At 41.2% G+C, this 15,388-nt stretch overlaps 2 protein-coding genes across 3 annotated transcripts in view; both read left to right on the forward strand.

Annotated features, from left to right (window-relative positions):
• The first annotated feature begins 656 nt into the window (after positions 1–656).
• traf3ip2a (TRAF3 interacting protein 2a) lies at positions 657–6,320 on the forward strand. 2 transcript variants are annotated; one of them, XM_024290595.2, is made up of 10 exons: positions 657–1,090; positions 1,294–1,339; positions 1,412–1,795; positions 2,730–2,808; positions 2,885–3,060; positions 3,128–3,216; positions 3,288–3,356; positions 3,427–3,531; positions 5,463–5,537; positions 5,776–6,320. In XM_024290595.2, the coding sequence occupies exons 2-10, from the start codon at positions 1,324–1,326 to the stop codon at positions 5,929–5,931; spliced, it is 1,149 nt and encodes a 382-aa protein (XP_024146363.1). In that variant the 5' UTR covers positions 657–1,090; positions 1,294–1,323; the 3' UTR covers positions 5,932–6,320. The 2 variants fall into 2 exon arrangements, with proteins under 2 accessions (XP_024146363.1, XP_024146364.1); XM_024290596.2 differs by having other exon boundaries at positions 671–1,090; positions 5,813–6,320.
• A 2,052-nt stretch (positions 6,321–8,372) lies between these two features.
• rev3l (REV3 like, DNA directed polymerase zeta catalytic subunit) overlaps positions 8,373–15,388 on the forward strand; it is a 41,945-nt gene continuing 34,929 nt past the window's right edge. Inside the window, exon 1 of the mRNA XM_024291656.2 lies at positions 8,373–9,021. Within this exon, the coding sequence (XP_024147424.1) occupies positions 8,883–9,021 (139 nt within the window). The 5' untranslated portion in view covers positions 8,373–8,882. The remainder of the gene's footprint in view (positions 9,022–15,388) is intronic.

Consider the following 15,388-nt stretch of genomic DNA (forward strand, 5'->3'; position numbering starts at 1 on the left):
GTTTTTTAAACAAAATAATAATTATTATTTAGAAGCCTTTAGAGTTGTGAGATGCCTTTTATAAAATCCTTGCAAATTGATGAAATTTTTTTTTTTACTTTCTGCAAAGAAGGTGTATTTCATCAGAAATGTGTCTTTAAGATGTGGGCAGGATCACCTGCATGGAGCAACTCCGCCACCACTTCCTGTCACCCATTCGTTTACTCACCCTCCTGCTAGCTTCCAGCACTACACACCACTGTTTTTGTAACAAAAATGGCGAGAAATATTGAAGCTTTCCAGCCATAAAGATTTGAGCCAGATCTCAGCACAGATGAGTAAAATGAAGACGTACACGGATCTTTCCATCGGAATGGAACCGAGCAGGGAGCTTGTGGCCCGCCCAGCGTATACACGACCTTTTTCAAACTACATTTTTTGTTTGATTCACAGCAATTTGAATGAAAAAATACTCAAAAAATGCAATTTTACGCTTGTTTTTCTTTCTATATGTCCATCATCGTCACAAGAACATGCCAAAAACACCTTTGATAAAGGAAATGTGCAGATTTTTTTTTTCGTTTTTTACTCCCAATTTTTACACAGTTGGCCATAAAATCATTCTTTCATTTTTAAAAGTGTTCGGAATAATAAACATCAAGGTATTTGACTGTAGAGCTGCATGGCTTAACATGTGTCATGTCTGATTTAACTAAAGACAATATTCTCTTACTAGACCACAAACGGTTGTTTTACAGCTTCTCATTGACTCGAAACAGCTTTTTTCGCTCTGTCCTGCACTTCTCTTGCCCTCCTGCAGAGGACGCTTGACTGTCAGGTGCAGACTTCAGACTCATTTACATAAAGTGAACATGAGACTTCCAAGCTTTGCTCAGAGCAGGAAGAGTATTGTTTCCTGTTTGCCTCACAGCAGGATTGTCCCGTGGACTCATCGTAGAAACTGATCAGGATTTTTTTCTTCCAACTTCCTCTGGTTTTTGTCTTTTTCTTTTTTTTTTCAAACACACATAAGAAGTGTTTAGATCAGAGATTCTGACCTTTGGACCGGTTTGGACCGGCAGACGTGTCACATTCCAGTCACCCTGAACAGGTAGGAGGGTTGTTTTCCAAACAGCAAGTCCCCTCTTGTCCTCCCTGAGGCTCTTCCACCTGCGTTCTCCTTACATTTTCACCAAAACCAGTAGCTTTTCTTCTTCGGTTGAGACTTTAGACTGTTGTTCGTCACCAACAAGACTCTGTCATTTTTCCTGCTCTGTTAGATTCCTCAAACGCTGAAATTTTTCTGCTCCACAGGCCGCTGACACCGCCACCCCTGGAGGGAAAATGTCTTCCTTCAAAGGTTGGGAAACAGAAAGCAGGTCCGTTTGTAGAGATGCAGATGTTTTCCTGACTGTGTTCCGTTGGTTCTCAGGACAGTGCTCCCATAAAAGCATCCCAGTTGAGATGGACGAGAGGATGAGTCCCTGCGACCCTGATTACGGTCCCCACGTCTGTGAATGCAATGAACAGGAGGGAGGCATGAGCAGGCAACGTGAGGGGTGTGGCGGAGTTCTTCCGAAGGAAGACAGCAGGACTGATCAGAGACACCCACCCACAAGTACTGCAAATTGGTGGAATCCCTCCGTTGCAGGTCCTACCAGCGTCACACCACACAGACTACCACATTTTCACCAGTATGACGTCAACACGTCGGCGTATTACCACGATCCATCTGATGTGTCCTTGGAACCACCAGGGCCTCTCATATCCAATTGTGGGCCATTGGTTCCGCAAAGGTACCCGGTACAAAAACAAGGTAAGATCGGTACAAGTTCTGCTGGAGAACCCCATTTAACTCAAACTATTCCAGTGACATCACTTCCTGTTAGCATCATCACAGCGTCTTGAACAATGCAGTAATTCATATACTTTAGTGCATGTGATAGGTCTGCTCCTGAAAGTGCAGTGTGAAAGTAGACCATTTTCCAAACCTTAATTCCTTTAGGAGTCACTGGGTCCATTGCAAAGCCACACAACCACACACAACTACACACACATTCACACCTAGGGCAATTTAGGGACACCAAACATTTTCGCTCAAAGGGCCAAAATCTAAATGGAATCCCGGTCCGTGGACCAAATACAATATTTGTTTGCATGTCAAGAAATAAAAGGAGAAAAAAAAAGAATATGGTTGAATTTATTTATTTTGATTCTGTATTCATTAAGGTAACAAATATTAGTAAGAATAAAGAGTAACATTTGTTTTTGAAACCTTTAATAGCAAGGTCTCACTGGCCATTTTTAATTGAAAACAAGAGTAAGCTAAAACAAACTTTCTTCCAATGAAAATATCAAACTGGGATCCTAATGAGAGACGTGGAGCTGATCTTTTTACTTTAACCGTTTGTCGTCGCTCCATCTTTGCTAGCTAAAAAAGGACGCTAAAAGCATCAGAAATGACCGTGAAGGCTACTGGGAATTCCAAACACACAAAAATAGCCCAGGGCTGACTCACTTTAGGTTGTTTCACCCATAGCCGCAGGCAAAGAAAGTGCTAACAGCGCCACCTGAAGGCCAAAAGTATAAATCGTAGAGTTTTGGAACATCGTAGAGAATCAATGGGAAAGGGTAAGGGATTTTAACTAAACACTCCATGGCTACAGCCACAACTTGACGGGCCAAATTTGGCCCGTGAACCCCACTTTGGGCCCCCATGGTCTAAAGTTTCTGTCTTTCCTCTTTTCCAGGTGGTGTTCCCACTGGTCACAGACAGTATGCATGCTGCCCCCCCGACCATCACCATAACTTCATGAGGCCCCCACATGAGTAAGCATCTACAATATGTTCTCATCAATCACCGCAAAAGCTCCAAGACTCACCATGATTGCCTCTTTCCGCGCAGGAACACTCCGCGTGACATGCTCCAACCTAGAAATGCTGGACAAGCTTCGTCACCGCAGAAAGCGGCGGCTCCCATAGATGTGATGCATGAGCGCAGCGTGGACCCCTGTGTTCTGCCGGGCCCAGGACCGGTCACGAGGGAGGTCCGACGGACCATCAGCCTTCCTGAGGAGAGCAGTAAGTTCTGTTCAAGGTAGAGCATTTATTGTCACTGAGGAAGAGTTGCTAACACAACTCTCAACAGGAAAAGTCTTCATTACGTATTCAATGGACATAGCCAAGGAAATCATCCCCTTCACCACGTTTCTGATCAACCAGGGCTTCAAACCAGAAGTGAGTCCTTTCAAAAGTCTCATCCCACACTGAGATTCATGCCGAAGATGACTTTGCTCCTCTCCTCGTAGTGCGACATATTCGACACCCCCATCAGGAGAATGGGCATCACCAAGTGGATGGACAGCTTTCTAAATGACGTAAGTCTGTGCGCACACCTTCTCATATCTCCTGTGAAAGCTCACGGTGACGGGGGCTGTCCTTTGATAGAAATCGGTGCTCATCATCGTGGTCATCAGCCCCAAGTACAAGAAGGACGTGGAGGGAGGAGGAGACGACGAGCACAGCCAGCACACCAAGTATATCCACAATCAGGTGAGGACCCTGCTGACCCTGATCCAAAGGTGGCTGGAGAGTACTAAAAGTGTTCTGGAGTTATCCCGTTGACTGTATATAAGAACTGACTGGCGTTCCAAACAGGAAGTGGCCCCAAGAAGCCAAAATCTTTAGACTTCTAAAGAGAAATAAACAACTATTACCATTCTAGCTACCTTTTTTAAACATCTTGCTAATCCTAATTTTTTTCACTATATTTTGTTGATGATGTGAGTTATTCAAGCTATAAACTGACCAATCAGATGCCTCCATAAAAGTAGGTGGTGCCTGATGACCCCCACCGCCAACATCTGATTGACAGATTTCATGTAGCGCTTTAAAATGATAGGGGTTCCAGTAAGATCATCCCTAAGCCAAGAGTGGTTGCCATAGAAATGATGACTTAGACTAGGGGTCGGCAACCTTTAACAGTAGAAGAGCCATTTGTACTTGTTTTCTACTGATCAAAACCTAGAAAGAGCCGAGCCGCATAGATATACTTTAGCCCTTAAGAAATTTGGATTTGCATTCATTACCTTATTTTTTAAATATCACTTATGTCTATTTTTTGGCACAAAAATATTAAAAGAAACTAGCATTTCTCTTTTTTTTTTAGTATCTTAACTTTTACCTTAGTAGATGCTAAATTAGCCAAAAAGCTAGCTTGTTCCTCCAAAATAGCCTTAAATTCCTCAGATCATTAAATAAAATAAATGAATAAATATATTTTGAATGTTGCTAAAATAGAATCTAAACTCCAAATTAACCTTAAAAGCCCCACTAAGTAATAAATTAGCCAAAAATGTTAGCATGTTGCTAAAATACTATCTAAACTTCAAATAAGCATAAAAACCGCAGTAGAGGTCAAATTAGCCAAAAAAGCTAGCTTGATGCTTAACTACTAGCTGAACTCCAAAATAGCCTAAAATGTATCAGTAAACTAAATTAGTCTAAAACGTTAACAATATGCTAAAATAGAAGCTAAACTCTAAATTAGCCTAAAAAAATCAGTTGATGCCAAATTAGCCAAAAACGTTAGCATGTTGCTAAAATAGAAGCTAAGCTATATGGGAGTGAAATATGTCCAATTTTCAGCAGGAATGAAGTATAAATGGAGTAAAGGCGATTTGATCCAGAAAGGCCGATGAGTTTGAGTAAAAATATTTCTCATTATCCATGACTGAGATGGACAGAAGGTGTGGTCACATGTTCTTTTCATTAACATTGAGATAATGTTAAGTCCCACTCAACCAATTATTTTGATCTATTGTTAAAATGTTCGCGGCAGTATTTTAATTATGATTATGACTTTTTTAGCCAACATTTAAAACTTGTCATTTTCTTGGACATAGTTTCTGCAGAGCGGCAGAAGTTGGATTAGAGATAAGAGGGCAGAGATTCATTTCTGAGTTGAGGGTTGAACTGTTGGTTTGGAGCCACCCTGATCCCCTTCCCTTGCCTGTTGTTGAGAGCTCTCTGTTTACATGGTCAACCGATATTTGCAGTGCAAAAAAAAACCCAGCAATTTTAGAACTTTTTAGCCGTACAGTATTAGCCAGATGAAGACGAAGAAATACAATCTTTATAAAACTGCATTTTTCGTCTGCTCCTGATTTACAATGATTTGAATAAAGAAATACTCAAAGATAGAATGTTAAACTTAATTTTCTTTATATATATATGTCCTCTATTATGAGAAAAACGGTACAAGAAAATGTTAAAAACACCATCTTCATCAGAGTGGGTCTTTAAAAACAGTTTTTTTAGCTAGGTTGTCAAAATAATGTCAACAAATTGACCATAAAAAGAAAAAAATTACAATCAGAGGACAAAATAAGATTGTATAATTTGCTGTCTGATTCCATAATCAGAAATAAGATTAAAACTGTGTGTGAACTATTAATCTGGATATTGTTTTATCATTTCCACAGATCCAGAATGAGTACATTCAGCAGGGCTGCCTGAACTTCAGATTGGTTCCGGTCTTGTTTTCCAATGCAACTAAGGTAAGATTTAACTGCACAACCGGAGTTAATCTGGTTACATCAACAAATACGCTTTTAGATTACTAAAAATCTAAACTTTTGATGAGAACCTGATATGTGGTTTTGCTTTTTTATGGTCTATTTACTTATTAAATGATTCTAAAAATACAAATACTACTTTCTGTGCAATCATTTTTTATTACAAATGTTGAAACTAACGTTATTGAACTGTTGTTTCATGACTTTCTCTGGACCGTAGTTCAGACGATCCAACTCTCTTTACCTCCTTTTGGCAGGCAGACGTTCCCAGCTGGATGAAGAACACCCGGATCTACCGCTGGCCCGCCGACAACCAAGAACTTGTGCTGCGTCTACTGAGAGAGGAGCGCTACATCATCCCTCAGCCAACCCCTGAAGTCAACATATTCATCCGTCCTGTCTGAACCATTCAAGGACAAATCTGGATTTATACTGAGTTTCCTATTTCTGATCCATTGTGGACCTTTGGTTTAGGAATTACTTTTTCACTTGTTGATCTCAGAGTGTATGTGACAGAATTTAACCTTTGACAAACTCTTACCTGAAACACTTGTGAAAGTGTTTATTGAGCTTTATTCCAAGGTTGTTTACTATTTTTCTAATTCATCCATGGTTTGATTTACTTATCTTTTTTTTAAAACACACTACAGAAGATTTAAGCTTATGGTTGCCATCACAAACCAGCAGGTGGCACCACGTCTCCATCAAGGAAAACCCCTGTTTTCTTTGTATTTCTTCACAATAAAGGAATAAATTGCTGAAATACATTGTGATCAAATGTTTCATGAATAAATTCCTGTTCAGTGAAAGGACGTTTCTTAGAAAAAAGCTTCAGGCGGGGGGAGGCCTAACTGTCAGACGCCGTCACCACAGCGAACACCAGTGGTGAACTTAAAAGGAAGCCCTGCGGATATTCAGGTTTTTATCAGCTGCAGCAGAACCTGCTTTCCACCAATAAATCCACAAAGTCTGTTCAAGTTCCTGGTCACTCAATGTGGCTGAAGCCGTTTCCATCCTGCTTTTGTAACTGGAGGATATAAATCCTACACCTACCTAAGTTCTCGATTCATTCACCAGTTTAGATTTATCTTGTAGTTTTCTACTTCGTTTGAGCTCCTTTAAGGCCTGTTCGCAAGTGAATGGTTCAGTATCACCAAGAAATGCAGACTTATAAGAGCAGCAAAGAAACACAATGCAAGAGCTGGTGGGAAAAAAGAATAAACAATAGGGGAAAAAAATACTTTTTTGGCATAAAAAGTGATGCAAAAACTTGTTCTACTTCACTACTTTTATATTAACCTTTAATTCAATCTACTTTTTGAAGAATTACACAAATATCAGATGAATCCAGTGATTTTTACATTAACACAAGCTTATGATTTTATGTTTTTATGAATAAACCCAAGGGTTAAATACAAAAAGTATCTGAAACAAATGAATTCCAGCTGTTTCCTTAGTTGTACCGCGGGACCAATTGAAAAAAGAGAATAGTTTTTGCACGAAAAGTGATTTAAAAATGCTTGTAAAGTTGTTCCACTTCACTAGTACAATACCAACCTTTGCACGGTGCTGTATGAGTAATAATTAAACTTAAATGGAAAAATTGGACTAACATCAAGTCAATCAGGGGCTTTGTTCGCTAAAATTAGGCTTTTTTTCTACAAGTAATAAAGATTTAATGTTATTTTTTTGTCAGAACCCCAAAGGGTAAACACAGCAAGAAGCTTGCAGCTCTATTGCAAGACAGGAGAAATAGAAAAAAAGAGAACAATTTTTGCCCCCCAAAAATATGTGAAAACGTTTGTAGTTGTTCCACTTCACTACCCCACTATTATCCTTTACACATTGACTTTTGAGCAACAATTTGACTAACTAATTGAAGAATTAGACAAATATCAGATTATTCAGGTGTTTTTTTTCAATGATACAATTCTTTTTGATTATTAGAACTTTAATATTTTATGTGTTGTTTTGTGTATTCTATGGAACTCCAGCCAGGTGTTACAAAAAATAAAGAAATTGTTCCCTCAAATTAGCATTTCGTGAACTCAAAACAGTATTTTTTGTGCACAAATTTGCATGTTGTGTGCACAACATGCAAATTTGTGCACAAGATACTAATTCAAGAGCACCAAACGCTAACTTGTGAGCACAAACTGTTATCTAGTGTTCACAAAATAACAATTTGTAGCAACTAAATACAAAATTGAGGGAACAATTTATTTATTTTAATAACATGCCCAGGGATCTGTAGTAATCAGCATGTTTTTCTTCCGACACATTTGTATAATGATCTTTACTATATTTGATTTATTTATTTTTTGTCACATGTCAAATTACCAAATTGGCCTTAGGTGGTAATGGGGTGAATTTACTTTAAGAATTTCAATGTTTTCGTGGAGCGTTTAGTCGAAATACTTAACTTTTGCACTTGTCTGTCATTTTTAGCTGGTTATCTACAAACATGCATCCACTGAAAATAGCGTTTAGTTCAATACACGATGAAAGTAATTTTAAAAAAAAAAATAATAATGTACTATGATTGATGCAATTAAAAACATTGCACGTCTGCACTTTCTAAGAGAAAACACGTTTATAAAGATAGTTTAATATAATTATTTAGATCATTTTCTATTGCTTGTTCAGCCTAAAAGTGATAACTTGTTACATTGTAACCTGAATAAACACAATAAACTCAGCAAATGATCTTCAAACAGCTTTTGCTTTGATCTTTTATTTTGCCGAATATTTTGGCAAATCCTTCCAAAATAAAGCTGGTTTTCCATTTTGACTCCATAAGCATGTGACCGTTGTAGGCTCTTATTCTGAAATCCGGAAGTGCGTGACGTCGGTGGTTTTGTGTTTTTTTACAGACCGTGTTTAGTGTGGCGGAACCTGGTATGGAAGAAGCAGAGCGCCGCGGAGGGGCAGCCTGGTGAACGGGACTAGCTGGGACTAGTTCTGGGACGTGATTTGGAAAGATAACGCCACGTACCGGAAGCCGGGGGGGAGCGTCTTCCGAGCGTGAAACAATAACACTACAGAGAATTCACGAGGCGGCGGAAGTTCTACGACTCCAACATGGAGCTGGTCGCAGTGGGGTTCTGGACCGAACACCGCCGCGTTCGGATGTAGCTCTCCGCGGCTGCAGACGGTTAACCCCGTCAATCTATTTTTTTCCTTTTCTTTTTGTTTTTTCGGGCTTCCCCTCCGCCTAGTTTGATCGCCGTGACAGCACACCCTCTGGCTGCTCCTCTAGCCCCCCTCAGCGGTAGTTTTTTGTCAGCTTCCCCGCTGGTGTGACCCTCCAGGACGGACAGGGCAGTCATGCTCTCCGTGCGCATCGTCACCGCAGACTACTACCTAGCAAGTCCCATCAAAGACCTGGACGTGACCTACTCTCCGTTCAGGGAGAGCGACGTGAAGAGGGTGCCGGTGGTCCGGATATTCGGTGCCACACCAGCCGGTAAGTGTCTTATTTTCCCGCCGCCGCCGCATTGTTGATGGAACGTCGGTAAAGAGGCGTTGCAGGGTGTTGACACGCCGCCTCCTCTGCTGCTGCCGCCGCCGCTACACGGGGCGACGCTTCTCTGCACGCGGCCCCGCTTTGTCTCCGTCCGCCGGGCGCGTGACACGGACAGCCTGCATGCTTCCTTTGGCCGAGATCTTTTTGTGTGCATGGCAACCTGTGGAGTATAAATATCTCAATAAAAAAACTGTTTTCTTTTTGTTTGGAATGAAAAAAAAAATAGATGCAGAAAGAAGAGAAAAAATAGATCCACCCAAATATGAGGCTTATCACTGACAATCAAAATGTGCATCCCTGCAACGTCTGGTTCCTGCCACCTCTTTGTCAGCCATTGTTCCTCCATAAGAACTTACTTTATACAATAGTCTGATTACCTGTCAACATAATCGGACCACCAAGATCCATTTTCTTTGTCAGAGTCTAGATTCCCAGTGGAGGACAGTGGGAGTTGGGGTTGGATCACTGCAGAAATTCCAGGATTCCTCCCCACACTCATACACACACTGTATGCATCTCCAGTGGAGATTAGAGATTCTGTTCCTGGGATTGAAGTTAAAAAGAAACTGACGCCCTATTGGACTAAATAATGATAGATGCCTGCACGTTAGATTCCATCTACTGGTTGATGTTGCCAAATGTGTGATTTAAAGAATCCAGGATGATTAACAGATTTAACACTTGCAGACATTATTGTCTTTGAGTTGCTGCCCTCCACCCTGGCTGGACTCTGCTCATCTGCGTGACTTTGTTTCCTGCAACCCAGTCACCTCTGTACAGCGTTGGAGCTGAGAACTGCACCCTGAAATTACCCGCTCCGAAATGTTTGGCTCACTCTGTAGGACGAGCTTTGTTTCACTGGCGTGGAGGGAGGAGCATTAGTCAGTCGTGTTTGAGAGTGGTGTCCCTGCACCATGCGATTTCCGACTGCAGCCCCCCGCGGCCTGGATTCCTTGTCCTTCCCTGACCTAATCCACGAACCCCCTTCTCGTCACGGCAGCCTGGCGTAACCTGATGCCACACTTCCTGCGTCTATTCTCTTTGCTTCTTCAAGCATGTGGACTGTCCTGCTGATCCCCACGCTGCTTCTGCAACAAGCAAAGCAGATTCCTCATGCATATGTGGCTTTTCAGAACTGGTATCGGCTGCTCTTCAATGGTCCGTAAACCCCTATCTCTGTGGAGGATTGCCAGCACCAATTGTCTTAGAATTGCCAAAAAGAACCTATGAAGGATTATTAGTTGAGTGCACAACCAGTCGACCTGAACGCGTGGACTCTCTGAAATGGAGGGCCCCTCTCTGCTGGAGGTACCCCTAAATCCTTGTGGAGGAATTCCTCTTGTGTCTATTAACAAGATAATAAGGAGACTCAGGGGGTCATGATTTCTCTCACTATTTACTCCCATCTTCCTCCCAGTTTGACCCACATGTTTTATTGTCTTTATCACTTTGGGTCTTTTTTGAAGGCAGTAAAGCCCTATCTAAGTATACGCTGTAAATTTAGCACAACACACGTGTTTGACACTTTTAACATAAACATGCAAATATTTGCAGGATGATTGTAACAATTCACTTTCCCCGCAATTTGGCTCAATGGTAAATGGCATTTTCCTAATAGCGCTTTTCTTTACCGTCTTTGAAGGCCCAAAGCGCTGTAGAGTCACAGATCCATTCACCAAATCATGCACACGTTCACACTCTGGTTGTGGCTATTGTGACTGCCAAACACTGGCGCCAACCTTCCACCAGAGGCAATTTGGGGTTCAGTGTCTTGCCCAAGGACTCTTCGACACATGGGCGGGCAAGGCAGGAATCAAACCACAATCTTTCAGTCAGGAGTTGACCACCCTACTGCTGCACCACGGCCATCTCATGGTACGGAGATACGATTCGATTTTAAACCCAGAGTTGTGGCCTTTCTAGCAATCAATGATAGTAGCTCATCTAGACACTGAACCAAACAAGGGGTCAGCCCTATGAAATCTGTTTTGACGGAGGCCAAGACTTTTACTTCTCAACACCTGGAAATTAGCCTGTGATTATGGAACGTTTATCCCGTTAAAAAATAAAAATAAAAATACTGGTTCTACTTTGTGCCAGTCCCTAGCCCAGATAAAATACATTGTTGTATCAGGAAGGCCATCTGGCGTAAAACTCTGCCAAACCACCTGTGTAAATTAGTGAAAGTCAATCCACTGTGGCGACCCCCTGACAGGATGTGCCGCATGGCGAACAACTTTTGTTCTATAACTGAGAGTAAGGCCCAATCCGAATTCTTCCTTTCTCCCTTTCCCTTAGCCTTTCGTCTTAAATTGAAGTGGAAGTTGAAGTCAAAGTCGTGTCCGGGATTATTAATTTTTAAATTTCACCCTCTAAACGGAGGGGTCCAAAGTCCACCATTGTGAGGGTAAACTGCGTCGCGCTGAGAAGCGCTTTTCTTCACGTGGGTGCGCTATGAACCACAGACGTTTACATTTAACTGTAAGTAATGACTTTTTGTTGTAGCACGGCCTTTTTGAAGTTATAAAACTGCTGTTGTTATGTATATTCAAGCACTGGAAGCTCCGTGCTAAAGCTAACGGACCGGTGATTATTGATGATGTCAGCGAACAAAAGTCACATCCGAAATATTAGACGCTATTTTTTCACAACTCTCCGAGTGGAGGGCTAAATTACTTGGAAGGAAGAAGGGAAGAAGGCACAGTCTTCTGATTGACAAGTGACCAGCCAATCTTGATCTCTGAAGTGGACTTACTGAGTGTGTAATAGTGACTATTCAGGTTGTTTTTTCCACTAATTTCCCATTTTTTGGCAAAGATTTGAGGTCTGTCTAAGCCTGTAATGAGTGTCCAAATACTCTTGTTGTTCACATCCTGTCAGGGTCGCCACAGAACTAACAAGCTCTTTGCACAACCCGTACAAGTTGTACAATTGCTTACTGCAGCTTGTAACAAACTGTTGGTCAGTCAGAACCAGGACCAAATGGTTCTTTTAGCGTTAACTATAGAGACCCCTGGTTTAGAGACATTACTGGGCCTATGAGGCATGCTTTTGGGCGGAGTGATTGGAGAAAAACACAAATGCATGAGAAGAACATACAAACTCAATGCAGAAAGGTCCCAGCTGGGATTTGATCCAGGGCCGTCTTGGAACGAGTGCTAACCACTATACCACTGTCTAGCCCATGAGATGTCTGAGGTGACTGTAAAAGAATCACAGATTTTCCCACATTTTTGATCCAGGGATTGATTTTCCATGTTCAAATCACATTGTGCAAACCTTTGAATCTTTGAATCTTGCAACCTCTTTGTGCATCAACACATCTTTTTCCGTATTAAAGCAGCTTATCTTAGATGTTTGCAGTTTACTGCTCAGGCTGAACCTGCAAAGATGTCTCAGTTTTCCAAAAACTAAAACAGGCTCAGTCTCCACTATCAGCTAGAGCTTTTCTGGTGGTTACTATCAGGTTTCATGGTTGCTTGCTCTGACATATTCCTCAACAGGCAGTCAAACTTCAGTAAGTAAACAGTCACCCCCTCTGCTCACACGGGTCTGCAAAAATATAGGCAAGTACTAGCCTCATTGGTAAATGGTCACTAGTTCTTCCATAGATAGACTTACCTGGTGTTCATGTGATTGAGCTTTGACAGGAAGGGATTTACCTCAGGGATTAACACTGTTGTTTGCATTAAATCTATATCGGCCAACAACTGCATAAAAATGTATTTGTATCATCTGATTATTAAAAATTTTTGTAATATATTGAAATCTTCACAGCTTTATTTTTTTTAATAATCATAGTTGTATAAAGACTGTAAAATGCCTCACTTTTCTCAGACAGACATGAACATTTTCACCTTTTCTCTCTTGTTTAAACCCTCAAAGTTCAAACTTTCTTTGAAAAAGAAGTCAAATATTATAAAAGGATACCAACATTCTGTTGGCTATAAAGTTTTCAAGTTGCCCTTTTTTTAGTTGTAGACGTACATGGATGTACACAACACATACTGCATATGGAACTATTTTTCTACAAGTGGATGTGTCAGAGGGGAGTGAAGCAGGAATACTGTGACCTATCGATTTTAATTTGTACCTAATAACTGAAAGCTTTTATAAAAGCTTTTTTTTTCATCTGCTTCTGATTTATCACAATTTGAATAAAGAAATACTCAGTAACGGTCTTATTTTTCTTGGTTTATGTCCTCCATCATCAGAAAATTGCTAAAAATAAAGTGCTAAAAACACCAAGAACACAATTTTCATTTGAGTAGATCTTTAAGACTCTTCTTGTTTTTGTAGGAAAAGAAACAGACATTTGGAGGAAAATACATCAGATGTTTATGGTCGCACACACAGACTCCAGATGTTTGTTAAAAATGTGAGATCTTAACTTCAGTTTCTTCAAACTTACCACTATAACTGGTCCACAATCAAGTGTCTTCTATAGATTTTAGGCACCATCTTTGTTCTTATGGCCTTAGCTGCATTGCAATGGCGGTAAGTCCAAGTCTGCACAGTTTGGATCAGTTTGGCTCGTGGCCTCAATTCAGGTGTTCACATTGAAGCACTTGAAATATTATCGGTGGCATCATGTGTGCTTCAGCATTGTGTATACAGTATAGCATTGAAGCAACACGTTCATTCCAAGAGCAGATCCAGCTCATGTAAGGAGCTGCAGTGTGACTGAACTAAAGCCGTCATCTCCATGGTGAGGGGCTGGTTTGTTTTTGTTATGCCTGCAGGAAGAAGTCCAGGTCTGGTGTGAAGCAGTGTGCATCTTGTAGGGTCTGCAGAGTTCTTCTCTCCTGGAGAGCTTGTTTGTTTCCTGGTTCTTGTGACGCAGCCCTGTGGTTTGCAGAGAGAGGCCTCACGTGGGCACACAGTATCAGGTCATTTTAGGTCTTGTTCCAGTTTATGACAGACTTCCTCAACCCCTTGTGGGGGCTCCTCACCGCTGCAGCAGGACTCCGTAGACTCTCATGGTCCATCAGGACTAAGCTGGTAGTTTAGGTAGGTTAGGAGAACTGGAATGTTTAGGAGGAGTGGCTGCTCTAAACTTGCAAACAGTGCTATTCAGCTCGGATTGCTAATAAGGCCTCTTCAAGTGTGCACGTGGCTGGTATAGTCACGCGAGCACTTGAAGGGGCTTTTTGCACAAACCCAAACAGAATAATTAAGTTCTCATGTGGAGCATGGGGTGGGGAAGCTTGCTGTAATTAGAGCAGAGTTAAAATAACTGTCGTGGTGCAGAACTTGGAGACTTTGCACTGGGTTTTCTTCAGCTAAAACTGTTGTTTTTTTTCTTTTCTTTTTGTTCTGGGTTTTCCAACTGGATAATATAAGGCAGGACACCCATCCAGCCCCCATGATCCACCAGACAGGCTTTATTCTTTTCTGAGATCTTTTTATAACTACATATTATGAATTATGTGTGAAGGTGATGGAGCATTGATCTTTTTTTTCTGTTTCTTAAATCTTTAACACTGAAGATGTCACCGGTGACATCTAAATAACACATTTTCTTTGACATACCAAAACTCTTGCACCATTTATACGATCAACATGGAGAAAAGGGGTTTTTCGTATTGTTTTGTACCATTTTGCAACACTTCACTAATGTAAAATGTTGCATAAATGCTCAAAGCTACTTTTTTTCTGCAACAAAATCAGCTGGAATTGTGTGAATTGCACAAAAGTTGAAGAGTTACAGTAGTCAAAAGAAGGCCAACACTGGGACTAAAACTTCAGTCATTTGGCTGATTTCTATTGGTGTTGCGTTGACACAAAAAATAAAATTTTTATTTATCTCTCTGACTTTACTTCGTTTACTTTGTCTCCATCATGTCTGCATCCGTCAACTGTCCCTAGGCAACGCAGGCTTTACCTATGAGATCTATTTATAGGCAATCGATGCGTCGATTTCTCTGCAAAATGACAGAGAAATAGGAAACTTTTCCCAGGTTTCAAAACAAAAACTTCTTTTGTACTTTCAAAATAAAAATATATAGAATTGTATTTTATATTTAAGGTGACATGCCCTGTAACACGGGCGCTAAAACACTCCCACATCCTCTTGTCCTGAGAACAACTCTTTGACCCAGCATGCCTTGCGCGCCTCGGGTCACATGACCGCGACCGTCCAATCGGCAGTCTTTATTAATCCCAAGCAGGAAGCGACCAGACACACACGTTGCTGAGCTGGGACTCTCTACCACTCTGATTGCCCATGGTGAGAGGCGACGGGCTGGGGTGGGCTTACTTGTGAGCCCCCAGCTCAGCCGCCAAGTGTTGGAGTTCGTACCGGTGG

Source organism: Oryzias melastigma, linkage group LG24, assembly GCF_002922805.2.
Source record: "Oryzias melastigma strain HK-1 linkage group LG24, ASM292280v2, whole genome shotgun sequence".
In the NCBI taxonomy this organism is placed as follows: domain Eukaryota; kingdom Metazoa; phylum Chordata; class Actinopteri; order Beloniformes; family Adrianichthyidae; genus Oryzias; species Oryzias melastigma.

What these genes read in the sequence shown, in the direction of transcription:
- traf3ip2a (XM_024290595.2), top strand. An exon ending in GTACCCGGTACAAAAACAAG is followed by an intron (nt 1,796 to 2,729) that starts GTAAGATCGGTA and finishes CCTCTTTTCCAG; the next exon opens with GTGGTGTTCCCACTGGTCAC. An exon ending in TGGACAGCTTTCTAAATGAC is followed by an intron (nt 3,357 to 3,426) that starts GTAAGTCTGTGC and finishes GTCCTTTGATAG; the next exon opens with AAATCGGTGCTCATCATCGT.